The 15630-nt window shown below is 40.7% G+C and overlaps 1 protein-coding gene across 9 annotated transcripts in view; it reads left to right on the plus strand.

The window, feature by feature from the left end:
• Positions 1-15630, plus strand: part of RBMS3 (RNA binding motif single stranded interacting protein 3) — a 698917-nt gene that overhangs the window by 436175 nt on the left and 247112 nt on the right. For all 9 annotated transcript variants that reach the window (XM_015281782.4, XM_015281784.4, XM_015281783.4 and 6 more), the window contains one exon: positions 4833-4924. In XM_015281782.4, coding sequence (XP_015137268.1) covers positions 4833-4924 — 92 coding nt within the window. The remainder of the gene's footprint in view (positions 1-4832; positions 4925-15630) is intronic.

A 15630-nucleotide genomic window follows, 5' to 3' on the forward strand; every position in this document is an offset into this window, starting at 1 on the left:
AGGCATCCCATCTGTGTTTAAAGTAACAACACTAACAAAACTTTAAATTAGCATAGGAGATTTAAGACGTTTCAGGAAAACATTGATTAAATCTGCCAATGAAATGAATGTGTTTGGCGAGTGACCTAATTAGTGTATACTTGGTTCTTTTTCACTGCACTGCTTACCACTAATTGCTGTTCTGCTGGTCTTCTCCTGACAAGTAAGAAAAAACAAGGATGAGGGATTTGTTGAGGAAATAGTGACATTCAGTTTTAATTCATTTGAACCTGCTGCCAAGCTTAATTATGGAGCTGTGGAATGGAGAACAGGAGGCCCCCAGCCGCTGGGGTTGTAGGAGACGGAGACGTTTAGCGTCTGCCGGGGTATTCGGGTAGCACTTACTGCAGCGAGCTATAAACTTGCTCTTGCTGATGCTTAGCTGTTTTCTTTCCCCCACAGGTACAAAATCACTGCTTTTATTCCTGAAATTTAATTATTTAGCTCTAATGGCGTCAAGCCAAAACAAAATTACAAGCGTTTTATTTCTTGTAGGAAAGGTCGAACAATTAATCTAGATAGTCTTGTCTTGTTTTCTGGTGTGTGGGTTGTCGGGTTTTTTTGTATTCACATTTACAAACTAGTCATACATGTCACTCCACAAAAGAACTTAGGATCCTGGAATCATTGTACCCAAACTCACCTGCGCTGTAAGTGCTCTTGATCTAAGAGGCTTCCATTGGTCATAAGTTCAATTTCTGACTCTCCCAGCAGCAAGGGATAATGTAGCTCTCCCTATTTGTGCCTTGTGATCTTAAAGGAAAAGGGCAGGATGCCTCATGAGGAAAGAGGAAATAGTTTTGGTTTTGGTTTCCTGTGGTGGAGATAGATTCTTGTGAGCAATCTGGAGGTCCTGGTATAGAAGCTGCATGTGCTTTCCATGACGTTCTGCACAAAAACTGGAAAAGATAAAGATAGTCCATAGATGAGAATGTTCATGAGGCAGCTATCAAAACAATAAGGAAAAAACAAACAAACAAACAAAACCAGGAACAAAACACTGAGCCAAGCTCTGGAATTTGAAGATAGGAGAGGGTGGGGCTGGTGAGTTCTGCATTTGTTTTTCAGAGAAGTAGAAGCAATGCAGACATTTTCTTACAGCAGCAGCATCCAATTGGCAGCTCCCAGTATGAATCTGTCCCAAAGGACATTTCCAGCCCGCGCGCTGCCTCCTCCCAGGAGAACCAAGGAACGGTTGGCTGAGCAGGGAGCCCAGCCTATGTGGCCAGAGCTGGCTATGCACCTGTCAGGGCAGCCACCACAGCCTGGCCAGGGGCCAGGGCACATCCTGGCCTGTCCTAAAGGGCAGGGCTCTCATATCTTGGGTGCTCCTCTGTGCTATGGGGAGAGCAGGAGATGTCACAGCATCCAGCCTTAGCTGCTGTCTATACTCAATCTACCAGGAAAGTCACGTTAAAAACAAACAAATAAACAAACAAACAAACAAAAACACATACATACAAACATATATATATATATGTATAGCCTGTGCTACTTTCTCAGTGCCCAAAACATTAACAACAACAAAATAAAAATGAAGTGAGATTCTAAACAAATGAAAAACTCAAGTGTAGATGGTCAGCGTAGCACATAAACATCTACAAGAATGTACAAGGAAGAACGTAAACTGTGGAGAAAGGCGACATCCTTGTTTTTCTGTTCTATAGCATTGCAGAGTTCTTGTAAGGATACTTGAATGCTGAAGCAGCCTGGGAACTTGGCTTCCCTTGCAGCAGATTGATGTGCTTTGGAGTGCTTTGCAGCCATGGAGTGATTTTGTCCTGATGTTCTGTGTGTGGTGGAGAGATGTGTCGGGAGGGCCAGAAAGATGCTTGGAATGGAAATTAGCTTGTGGGAAGGAGAAAGAGCAGCTTTGCAGTGATGCAAGTAGTATTAATGCCAGAATGCATAATGGCCAGCTGAAGATGCAAGATTTTTGTCTTGAGACTGTCGTTGGATCTATGACACAGATATCTTAGCCACTAGTGCCTATTGAATAAATGTTTAGGAGAGATCCACTGCTTTAAACATTATGGACTGATGATAATCTTCAGTAATCCACTGTTAGATGTGCCTGATCCCTACAGTGCAACACCAGAACACTCTCTGATAATCCAGCTTATATTTACAAGCAATAATAACTTAGATGAGAATACTTACTGTACTGTCTAGAAATTTATATTAAAAAATCACTTCCCTTCTATTACTGCATACATGAATAGTGTGCTGTGTGCACTGATGATAAAAGTCAAATTCCGATGCTGTTATCTGTTTTTAAGGGGAGCGTTAGCTTATTTTTGCACAGTCACCTCCAAGTTTTCTGGCATGAACACAGTGAGAAATAAAAAGAAATTTTATGTCCTGAGAAGAGCACTTTGCTACCCTAAAAAAATCATTTGCGCTGTGTTTGATCCAAGCCACCCCATGACTTCCCAATGCGTTTCAGGTTTCCCATTTGGCAGCTCTGGCTTCTTGACAGGATCTCTCCTTTAGCAAGATTGCAGTTGCCTCTGATCTGCTGCCCTCCCATAGGGCAGAGGCACTACAGGAAGCAAGGGAGGAAGCCTCCTGTAGCAGAGGCTTTTTGGTTCAAAACAGCACCAGCTTCTCTGCTGCTCTGCAGCTTGAAGAACAAGGCAGAGCAACCTGCCATGGAGAACAGGCTGGTTTCCAGGTAGTATGCTCTGTAGCATTAAAAAAGGGAAAATTAAATGGGAGAAACTGAATAGATAAAGCAACCTCCTCCCTATTGACCAAACTCCAGAGTGCTTTTCACGACAATTTATTAGGTATGCTGTCCCAATACACAGTTGTTCAGACTTTCCCTCAATTTGCAGTAATGCCCTACCAAAAAAAAAAACCAAAAACCAAAAACCCCACCAACACACACTCCAAAAAGAACAACAGAAAAACAAATTGAGGAGAAAGGTTCAGATCTTGACTTTGTTATCAAAATAGTGCTTTTCAGCATCTTCATAGGCTTTGTCAGCATTTTCTTTAACAATCTTGGTGCCTTTTTTTTTTTCTAATTTATTTTTCATTTTCTTAAAGCTTTGCAAATAAGATTTAATCCAACAACAACAAAAATCCATACACACAAAATTATCTGATCATTGGTAATGCATACATACCAAAGTAATAGAGAGAGATGTTTATAACCTGGGGCAAGGTGATCGCAGGCACACATTCTCATGCACAGATGTGGCACACAGAGGAAGGCAATGAGGCCTCACATGAGGAGGAAGAAAGGCTGGCAAGAGAAAAATGGATACAGCAGGAAAGCATATCTGTGGTTGCCTCCTGTATTATATGTATTGATGTAGTAAATGGAGATGTCTGCAAAGGAGCTGTGATACTATAAATATGCTTGTGCTAATATTATTAAAGCTTTCAGGCGGTTCAGCTTCAAGCATATGGCTTCCAGGGGAGAGGTGGCCTCCAGCCATGACTTGGCTGAGCAGCATGTGCCTACCTGTGTCTCAATTGCTTAGTGGGATGTAGGCTCAGGTTTTCAAAGGGTTCCCTGGATGGATTGTGAAATCCATGCAGCTGCTTGGTGAGATTATTAAGTCTTCCAAAATCTGTTGAAAGCTTTATGTGCAAGACTTAAGTGCCGTTAAGTGCTTAGAAGTTGTTAAAAGTTCATTTTGTGTCCTCTGCCCATCTTTGTGTCTCTAGGTAAACAAAAGTTCTTCCAGGGCTGATGTCCAGTAGGGGCTTAACAGCAGTGATCCTCCTGCTTGGGCATGCCAGTCTTCCTTGTTGAAGGAAAGAAATGGGGAGGGATGCAGTGAGGGAAGAAGATAGGAGTGGTTGATAAACTGAACTACTGCAAATACTGACATTGTAAAGCCACTTAGAAGCAGACGACCATTCCTTACCAATCACAGATGACCACTTCTTGTCAATCTGTCAGATGCACCTTCTCTAAGCTAATGCTCAACAAATACCCTGAAGCAGCTCCTGGTGGTCCTCCATTCCAGGTTTGGAGGTGAAAGGGATGAAGTATGAGCAGGCTGTGACTTGGTTATCCTATTATCTTCTGCAGCTACCTGGTGGCTGCTGGCCCAGCACAGGTTCGGAGATCTCCCCTGAGTGCTCCCACCTGCTGCAGATCTGCTGTGGGCTCCTTGCCCCACACACCAGGCCCCAGCTGGTTGCGGAGACCTAGGACCCTCCTTGTACAAAGCTTCATCCTTGTGTGGTTAAAGGAACAGGAAAGGAGGGCTGTTTTTTCATGATCTAAACCACTGCAAGCTGTAGATTTCTATGACAGCCTTCTATAAGGGCATGTTATCTGCAGAGACCATTTCTACGTAGACTTGTATTGCAAAATGGAAGCAGGCAGCATCATGAAGTGGGGACAGCTGCCCAGCATGGCGATGGTGGCTGCTCACCTGGGCAGGTGGCAAGGACTGTGCCTCCTCTCGTGGAAGAAATAGGGCAGGAACTCACTGCACCAGAGGTCTGACAGGGAAAGTGTCCCACTTTCCTATCAGGACAGGCAAAGGGCTGCCGTTTGTCCCCTCTCCTGTACACCTTGCTTCACTCTGAAGCCTCAAGTCATTGCACTTTTTTAGATCCTATTAGGTCAGGAAAGGACTAATTGGGTCTAGAGAAGGCAGGAGGAAAGCCAAGATAAACAGAGGTGTGATGGCTGCTGCTGGTGGAAGCGCTACCAGAAAACTGTGACACAGTGTGAGAGAAGGAAAGGTCTTCATTAAGCAATGAAATCTTGATCTATGTGCACGCTGATGGCTAATGATAATATGTATCTATTGTTTATTTTTTAGGTTACGGTTTTGTAGATTTTGACAGCCCGGCAGCAGCACAGAAAGCAGTAGCATCTCTCAAAGCAAATGGCGTGCAAGCGCAGATGGCAAAGGTAAGAGCAACTGCATAATTACTAGTTTATCTGAACTCTGTCTCATGTCTGAGCTGTGAGATTTCCAAGAGTTTGTTTTGTTCCTGTTTTTCATAGGCTTTTGGATTGCGTATTTCATTGTTTCGTCCTTTGGTTCCAGTGCCTTGTTTGCCCTGTGATTTGTGTTCTCAAGGGCCATGTCCTGTGCAAGAGGTTCTACTCTGATTCCCAATTTCTAACTCCCTTGGGGTAGGGCTATAAGGTCCAGAGCATTGCAGTGGCAGAGTGCTGGCAACGCCTTTGTGCTGGCCATACTGGGAAGGAATTACGTAGCTGTCTCCATTGGGCTCCTTTGCCTTGGAATGTGCATTCCTCTATTATGTGCCTGGTAGGTCTCTCTAAAGGAGAGACTGCCTGAGCATACAAAAAGTTTGCTTTATTTGTCTCAATTTGGCTTCTCCTGTACCTTTACTTTAAGAGTATAAATAGAGTTGTACCAGATTTTCTGAAAGAATATTTGCTAGAGATTGCCTGAAGGTCACTGGTATGTGTTGTTCAGAGAGGCTGCAGGAGCCATGCTTTGCATCTTGTAGCAAGCATCAAGCAAGGTGAAATACCCTTGTTCTGGAAAAATCCTTTGTCCACAAGCAAAGGGGCTGCAGGGGTTGCGGGAAATTATTATCATGTGCTCCGGCTGCTGCCTTTCTGAAGGTGTAATCATGTGTCTTTGGGCTCTAGACTGCGTCGGCTGGTGAAAATAGCCTCAGCTTTGTACTTTCGAAGTGCCCTGTCTTAGAATCACTAAAAGCCCTTAAATATTGCCTGAGTTTGTCTTTGCAGAAATGATATCAGCCTGGAGTCTTGAACAGTAAAAACAAATGGGTAATATGAAAACAGAGACAAATCAACTAATAAATAATCACAGCATGTGAACATTTCAATTTAAAGGAGTACTGTTGATTTAAACCTTTACTTTTAAATGATATCATATTAAAAATATATTTTTCATTAAAAAAAAAAACAGAAACAAAAAACTGTTTGTGGTAAAGGAGGTTCTTTTACCGTATACTGAACTACACACACAATGCCGTAAAATAACTGGGTATGATCCATGTATTCCATTTAACAGTGCCCCAGAATACAAGCTAAGCTGCTTTATAGAATCATAGAATAATTAAGGTTGGAAAAGACCTCTAAGATCATCTAGTCCAACTGTCTACCTACTACCAATACTGCCCACTAAACCGTGTTCCTTAATACTGCATCTGTGTGTTGCTTGAGCACCTCCAAGAGTGGTGACTCGTCCACCTCCCTGGGTGGCTTGTTTCAATGCCTCACCACTCTTTCAGAGAAGTTTTTTTCTAATATCCAACCTTAACCTTCACTGGAGCAGCTTGAGGCCATTCCCTGTAGTTGTATCACTGTTATCAAGGAGAAGAGGATGACCCCCATTCACCACAACCTCCTTTCAGGGAGTAGTAAAGAGCAATAAGATTTTCCTTGAGCCTCCTCTTCTCCAGACTGAAGATGTCTGGAGAAGACTGAACAAATCTGGAGAAGTTCCCTCAGATGCTCCTTATAAAACTTGTGCTCCAGACCCTTCACAGCTTTGTTGCCCATCTCTGGACATGCTCCAGGGCCTCAATGTCTTTTTATAGTAAGGAGCCAAAAACTGAACACGGTATTTGTGGCGCAGCCTCACCAGAGCTGAATACAGGGGAACAATCACCTCCTTGGTCTTGGTGGTTTCACTATTTCTGACACAAGCCAGGATGCCATTGGCCTTTTTGGCCACCTGGGCACACTGCTGGCACATCTTCAGGCAAGTGTCAACCAACACCCTCAGATCCTTTTCCTCAGCCCAGCCTTGAGCCTGTAGTGGTGCAATGGGGTTGTTGCGACCAAGGTGCAGGACTGGCACTTGGTCTTGTTGAACTTCATTCTATTGGCCTCAGCCCAGCTATTCAGCCTGTCCAGATCCCTCTGCAGGGCCTTTCTATCCCCAGGCAGATCAACACTTCCTCCCAACTTGGTATCACCTACAATCTTACCAAGAGTGTGTTCATTCCCCCCATTCAGATCATCAATAAAGATGGAGGCTTCCCACTGGGAAGCCTCACATCCTCTGAAATCTCTCTGATTGACCAGGAACACTGATAGATGGTGGAAAGTGGCTTGGGAATCACCTTCACCAGCTCTCTCAGCACCCTCAGGTGGATCCCATTTGGCCCCATGGAGTTGTGACAGTCCAGATGGATTCTAACTACAAAAATATGTTAAGTTGTGGGCTTAAAATTAGAGATGTAAAGTGTAAGATTAAAAGATAAACTTATATTCAGTATTCTCAGGTGTCGACAGCATTAGGACATATCTGTCGTGATTCAGAACAGTGAGCATCTACAGCACTTGCATATGTGGAAATACCAAAACCTAAGTGTGACTTAAAATGCTGGTTTGGAATGCCCAGTGTTCTGGGAGCTAACTTCTGGTCTGATGCTTTCAGAGTGGGAAGGCCTGGACCAGCCACTGAGGTTTGTTTTCTGGGTGTTCTGTGACTGGAGCCATTTGTGATTTTGAGGAGTCTGGCATGTATACTTCTTGTTTGCATAAGGATGACTGTATTTTTAATATTTAGCCATGGTGCCTGGAATCTGAGATAGGTCCTTTATAGTGTGTTTGATAATTCAGGATAAATATACAACTGACTTTTCCTATCTCTGAAAAAATCAGAAAGTATTTAGAAAAATAGGGATTCAGCGGGAACTGAGACAGCTCCACACAAAGTACCTCACATTACTGAGAAGTCAGGAGCCTGGGAAAGCAAATCTATCTGGAGAAACACGTTAGCTTTTGCAGATGTTGGAAGCCAAGTTGTGTAACAGGACTGAAAGACAACACTACCTGCCAGTGTCTGAATTAACAGTGGGTGCTCAAAGCGCCCTGAAAAAAAGAGGTGGAAGAAGTTAGCTTGCATTTCTGGAAGTTTATCCAGAGTAGTTTTGTTCTGAGAACTGCTCAAATCAGTATTAAGTGGTAGCAATCTCATGAAAAAAGTCGAAGTGTGAAGAAATTACCTAAAACATTTGCATGCTATCCCTTTGCAAAACAGAGTCGAAGTTCTTTATTTTCTCTTCTGTGTTCCAGAACAGGGGAACTGTCCTGGCACAGGGGCCAGGTAAAAGATAGTAATCTATGTTCAGTGAATGTCAAAAATCTTAGTTCAGACACGAATGCTTTTGAATGAAGGTGAACAAAGCATTGGCCAGCTTTTCTTTGCACTGGCCTTCTCCAGTAGCAAAGAAAAGTATACTGAAATGTCGGTGTCTTCTGTGATGTTTTCCTGGAGAGAGATCTTGCTCGGAAAGAGAAGTTCTTTCTCAGTTTTAACACAGTATAATTTTTCTCATAGAAATCCAGGAATCTTATTTAAAAAACAAAAAGCAGAACTGAACCCCCACCCATGTTGGCTAACAGAAGTATCTTGTGGATACTTGAGTAAAATATACTCATTTTATTGATGCTTAAATACAGCCACCTCCCTCATTTTTATAGCATTTGGACACCCTCTTGGCTGATTTTGTTTCACAGTGCTGCCTCTGGAAGAAGGTTAAACTCTGGTGGATTGATGCTCCAAGTCCCATCTCTGTTGGAAAACTTGTCCCATCAAGGCTAATACTTGCTGTAACCCTATGCAGGGAAAAACACCATTAAACGTGTTTGAATCTCTCATTTTGTTCTCTTGGATGCTGTTCAGCCTAGTGCAAAGCAGACAGGAGAGGATTCAGTAGAAGAGGAAAAGCAGTGCTGTGCTTGCAGAGGTGAGTGGGAGCCTGTGAATGGCTGCCCATCCGGTAGGATGGGGACATTCCCAGCCTCCTGCCATCAGGAGATCTAGGCGGTCTTAAGCATATACTCTCTCCTTGCCTCTTTGGTTTTCTCTCACATAAGTACTCAATGCAGATTTTGACTACTGCCATTCTCTTGCATCCAGTGACATTCATCTAAGTTGTCTATCATTAGCAAAAATCCTTATAACACTTTGATTTATTGAAAAAAAAAAAATAATGCAATGGAGCTGCTGACTGATAGTTTCCGTATACTTCATACATGTTTTTGGTCATCTTTGGAATCAATTCAAACATGCAGATTCATTGTGTGTGCATGTACTTGTCTGGGCTAATAGTGTCCTGGGGATTTTTTTGTTTTGTTTTTATTTTCATGCTGAAAATGTCACAACTGATAGCAATAGGTAGTCTTGTAGGAATAGTTGATTTATTTCTCTCTTTGTGTTAGAAGCCACACAAACACAACACTGAAAAGATTATGCTTATGTGCATGATTTATGCATCATTTGCATTTTTTCTGTATGCTCATTTCAGGCATTTTCTTGAAAAATGTTACAGATGGGACATGGAAAATTAAGTAGGAGAGTCTTAGTAGCACGTGAGTTGGCTTCTACTAGTAGAGAAAAGAAGTTAGTACACTATACATACATATATATACATATACATATATGTGTATACATATATATATACATATACATATATATATAAACATATTAATGAAATCTGTATGCACATCTATTTTTGGCATTTGCAATTGTCCTGAAGAGCCCTGTACAGTATATTTGTAGTGAGACCTCTAAATCTGCTTTGTTGGTAAGCTTTTAATGATACTGAGGAGTCTGTTTTCGCCTACTGACTCAAGAGAAGCTAGTTCTCTAAATAACTTTGAGGATCTGAACTTCTGTCAATGTTGAAACTGATGGACAGCGCTATTGTGGGATTGGTCTATACCTACACATACACTTCTGGGATCTCACTACCATCTTTTATTTGCAGTTCTAGTCTGTTGTAAAGACCATGTAAAGTGGAAGTTCCAGCAAAGATAGGTTCTTGCAAAGAGCATGTAATGGCTTCTTATATAATGGCTACCTAGCAGCTGAAAGAAACATTTATCAAGAAAGTTTTTTTAATCATGTTATTATTCCAAATGCATTTATAGGGATCAAAAAATATGTATGATGATTGTCTTCCCGGAGTTTTGCTTTTTATGTGTAATACTGCCTTTAGATGTCCTCATTACCTGTGTCAGGAATGTGAACACCGAGGAAGTATTTAATCAGCGTTGGTAGTTGTTGAAATCCAAGGAACATTTATTGGCTACTCTGATGCAATAAATGCCATACAGAGTGCACGCCACACAACCTAGATCTGATAAAGGCCTGTGTCAATAGACTCGGATGAGTTTTGTTCATTGAGAGAAATAAAGAAAAGAATTTTGCTTCTTGTGTGATATTTTTCTCATATCTCCATCATGCAGAATCTTAAACATAGAGAGCAATCACAATTGAGGTGAAATGTGAAAGGGAAACTTTTCCCACAGAACAGAGCCAAGTATAAGAGCTTGTGAAAGGAGCAGAGAGCTGGCTGCTCTAGAGTTAAATAGACAGTTTGTCTCCAAGGAAAAGGAAATCCCACAGAAGAATCTGTGTGTCTGTGAGGAGTGCTCCGCCGCGAATGCTCCGTGCTGTCTTGCTAAAGCGTTTTACTGTCTCACCCTGTACTTGTGCACAGTGTGTGTCCAACGCTGAGCTGAATCAATAACAAGCCTGGGTTAAATTACAATGAAAAATTATAGCTGGGAACACGTGAAAGGTGGCTACGTTCAGATTTGTAAATTAGAGATGCCAGTGTATCTCTTTTGTTTGTTTTCTTTAAGCAAGTCAGCCACACAAACAGAGCTCTTTTTAAGCAATAACCACATGCCCAGCAGCTTAACGTACTGACACTTATCAAAGCTGTACCATCCTCATCCTCTCACCTGTTTATCTGTGGTGTTGCTTTGCATGAGCTGCCTTTCATTCTTCTAAAAGGGAACAATATTTTCCTTGCTGGAGTTGCCCCCTAGGTGCTATTTTTATCAATACAGAATATTCTTTCATTATTTAAAGAATAGTGGTTGAGGAAGACAAAGGCATCATAGAAATGCTAAATTATTTGTTTGTTGTAGGTTTTATAGATTTTTTTATTTTTTTTTTTTATTTTTTTGGAAAATGTGCTTTTCCAAACCCAGATATTTTTGTGAGATGGAACACTGAATTCAGGAATGAAATACAGATTTGCTATAGCAAAGTGCTAACTTTAAGTTCTAGAAAATCTGAAGCAGCAGATGATTTGGTTTGAGCTTTCTAACAATTAAGGCTAAAGCAGTGAGCAGCTTTGTAAGCAACATCTAATGTAATGGATTGAAATGATAGTGGAGATACACGATCCTAATGGGAATACTTCATAATCTTGTCTAGCCTAAAAAACGTCATTCTCCTATCTGAGAACTATCTGGTAGCTAATGATACTGTTCCTGTTTCTAGATATTCACAAGCAAACATGGAGTGCATTAGCTGGAGCCATTCTTGAAACAAGAATATTAAGTAATACTGAGGATATTAAAATCCAACTGTCCTTTCGCACACGTGTGTAATTCTCCTGAAATGATGTAGGTCACTGTGAAGGGGATATTCATAGGCAATGCTTGTACCACACCTGCCAAATTTATACACAAAAATTTCTTCAGAGGTTTTCAGAAGTGCTTAACTTAGCATAATTCTACTCTCCTGGAAGTGAATAGGACTTTGCTGTTGATTAATGGAAAGGAATTAGGTCAGTGCTATGTTCCTTTGTTCCCAAAAATCTTAGCTCAGCACCTTTCTTAACCACTTAAGTTAGCTTAGAAAAATTTTATGGCACATATAATTATGTTTATTCTCTACCTATCACCTTAAATAGACCTTGCCATGGCATTTTACTTTCCCATTCAAGTGCTGCGTTAGTTTCTAGATTGACTTGATTTTTTTCATACTGTAACTTCATCTAAGATTAAAACATTCCTCTGCCTTTGAAAATTGCAATGTAAATAATCAGTAAATATATCCATCTCCATGCTCTTAATGCCCTGCACCACAGAACAGATGCTGGTAAGTGAAAGACATAGCCAGTATTTAGGCTGGAGAACACTGGAATTACTGGGTTCTTTTCGGGTTATGAACTTCAGCCAAACAAGAATTGGCCTTTTTTCATAAACACACATTGTTCTTGACTTTCCTCTGATTTGGAACACATTTGAATTGGTAATAATACTGCTGAAATCCACAGAGCTTTGGCAGTTAAAGCCAGAAAGAAGAATGGGGCTCCCTATCTTTAGCACTCACATAGCTATACATCTTGGAAGCTCTTACGCGCTCTTTGCGAACCCTTTATGTTTACAGAACAGGAAATCTGAGTCTTGCAAATGAGTTAAACACTGGAGTCAGATTAATTCGTTTTTCCCTCCATACTCAGGAAACTCCAAACGCCCCATGGAGGAGTTATCTGACCACAACTATGCAGCCTGGGAATCTGCAGCTCAGGCTGAGAGAAACTATGTTCTAAATTCAGTAGGCACGTCTTTACTCACCAGGAAAAAGCCAGTCCACACCAAAATGATCAAAAAACTGTGGTTTTAGAAAATATGACTGTGGTAGAAAATGTTCGTAGCCTTTCTTTTAGTGACATATCATTTAATTATATTCTTCTGTAACTCAGCATGAGGACGATGCTTTTGTAAGCTGAGAAACAAAACATCACTGTATCTAGCATGCTTCCTCAGAAGGAGGAGATGATTCACATGACCATGAGTGGGAGGATATGTGCATGCATTTTGGGGTACCACTTAGTCTGGGCTGAGACACGGATTCAATAAAGTAATGCAATTTGTGTTAAAATTAAGCCACTCATAGGTTATTTTTGTTTGATTTGGAAAGCAGGTGTGCAAACTTTGGTAGCATTTCTTCGTGAGTGCTGTGTGACTGTTCATCAGCCTGGAAATACACAGGTGTGTTTTCTGCCAGTAAACACAAATCTACTACTAATGCACACAGATATTCCCAGTGCACATATGCACCCCCCTCTGAATATCTAGATGTTACAGTATTAGTGAATACTCTGCTTGTTTTTTCCTTATTAATTAATGCCTCTTATTCAACTGACATGTCTGAGCGGCTGGGCTGTAATCTGAATAAATTTAGGCTCATAGGCAATTTTCATCACTAACGAATGATAATTTTTACCACTGGAAAAAAAACCCTCTATTTTTCCATTGTATAAAATTATCAGATTAAGCTCTCCTCGTGATACATGCAACAAACTGAGTCATGATGACAGATAATTTCATTTTTTCAGTCCTTGGACTTTCCTTTTATGTATTTATGTTCAGAAAAGGAAGTAATGACAAAATGAAGGCCCAAATTCTATTTGCAGTCACATTAGTCTGACTTTGGAGTCTCAGCATAAATATAAGTGATGAAGAATATAAAACTGGCCATATTGGGTCAGAACAAAAATCTGTCTAACATCAGATTCGCTTTCTGATAGCACACGACAGCACTTGCCAACAGAGGAGTAAAAGGAGCGGGCAAGTATTTGAGGATACTTACCCAGAATGTCCTTTGAGCCTTCAGCAATTTGTGGTTTAGGGCTTCCTGAGCTTGTATTTAATAACCTTGAACAGTCCTCCCCACCCCCAAATGAAGAATTTCTCCCACTTTTTCTCGATTTAAAATGTTGGCAGCACAGCATGTAGCCATAAGAAATTCTTAAGTTTAACTGTATATTCATCAAAGAGGCGTTTCCTTTGCTTAACTTAAACCTGCAATGCTGATTTCATTGATTGCCTGCTAATTCTTGTATTGAAAGAGACAGAAGGCTCTTCTTCTCTGTGAATCTTTTTCATGCCACTTAGAATTTTATAACACATGATCATAGCTTCCCTTAATCCCTGTTCTTTTTGTACTTTTATGAAAGATGTGCCAGCGTGTGCATGCGTAAATAAGGATGCAGTTCTTAGAGCAGAGGTCCAGTTGCTAAGTAATGAACATGAAGCACGGTGAAGTGTGTTTTGTAATGTCAGAGTGCAGCTGATAGATATGAAGCTTTGAGGGTCATTCCATATTGAAAGGTTGGCCATACTGTTAATGCTGCACATTGCTGCAGCCTGGGAAATGGGCACGGAGAACTTGGAGTATGTTTGGTGGTTATAAGGTATTTTGTACTTTTTGTATCTGATTAAACATAGGAAAGTTATTTTCTTAAAGAACTGGTAGCTTTAGAAAAATGCACCCTAGAAATGATTGAAGTGTTACTGTTCTTTTTCTAAAAAATATATATATATATATATTTTAAAAGTCTTTTTCAATTGCAAATAAAGAATGCACATCTTAAGTATGAAGACATTTTCAATGTCATGTCAAGAAGAAGTGCACGCACACACACCTCATTCCATATCTGTGTTTAAGTGAGGCATTAGAAATCACTGCCTTTAATTCTAGGTTTATTTGATCTCAGCTTTCTTGGAATGTTGGATCAACTTGGTGTTTCTCATATTGCTGAACAGCACCTGAGACAAATGGAACCAGAGGGTCAATTTCTGGCCAATCCTGACATGAGATGTGGGGATATTAGCTTTGCTGGGCGCTGCTGTAGGTACTCCCATCTGTTCTACCTTGCAGTTTCCACAACGTTACCAGTAATCTTGCAGCAGATGCCTCCGTATCTAACAGGAGGAAAGGAGTGCAGCAGAATCATATTGTGTAGATGAATCCATATTTAAGAAGTGTGTATTAATGCTTTTCTGCTTTCTCTAGTGCTCAGGGACGAAGATGACTTTTTGTATGTTGAGAGGCAGAGCCATGATCCAAAATGGTAGACATGTGGAAGATCCTAGGTACCCTAAATTGCTCATTTCTCTAGCTGAGTATGCAGGAGGAGTCCTCATTTGCATCCCAAGGTAACCTAAACAAGAGTATGTCCTGGGGATCTCTGGGAGATTTACATCTACCAAAGCCACTCGTCCTACTGCAGGTTATTTCATAACATAGCAGTCTCATAAACTGTGGAAAGCAGTGAAAAGTTTAATGACAGCAGCTGCTCTATAAATGCATTTTTAGTTGGAAACACTGGACCTCCCACAGGTAAACACAGCACTAGAATGTTGGGATTTTTTAATAGTATTTGATAGGATGCAAATTTGCAAAATTTTCCCCATGTTAAAATGGATAAATCTACGCTTATTGTGAGTGCCAGAAAGTAGCAGGGTGTACATCCAATGACTGACACTTTTCAGTCAACTTCAAGCTAGATAATTTTATCAGGACCATCCCCTCCCCCCCGCCCGCCCCCTACCCCCCCCCAAAAAAAAAAAAGAGAAATACTGAAGAAATGGAGTATGGGTTGTTTCATTTCTGAAGTCAGAAAATGTGGGAGTTGAGATAGATAAGGCCTGGTGCTAGAAGGCTCAAGTTTGAATTCCTCAGAACAAGTGGGTGTATATTCCAAGCCTCAGACATAATTTTTGCGTACACTTAAATCATTTATAGTTCTTAAATGATGCTGGTGATAGGCAAAGAAGATATCTTGAAGAAAGGCTTTCCCATCTTCAGAGGCATCTTTGCCACTTTGCTATCCCACCCAGTTAATACACATTGCTGTTTCAGTGTGGTATCACAATTTTGTCTCTCTGTATATAGATATATGTTCATTTTAATATACACGTGCATAGTTGATACGTATTAAATTAACTATATTTGTATAACTATATGCACATAGTTATGGATGATGATTTCAAAATATTCCAGAGAAATTTTTTAACGTATTGCAATTCTCTTGAGTAGCAAAAAGTATTACAGTGGTATTTTT

The sequence above is a fragment of the Gallus gallus genome, chromosome 2, assembly GCF_016699485.2.
Source record: "Gallus gallus isolate bGalGal1 chromosome 2, bGalGal1.mat.broiler.GRCg7b, whole genome shotgun sequence".
NCBI lineage: Eukaryota > Metazoa > Chordata > Aves > Galliformes > Phasianidae > Gallus > Gallus gallus.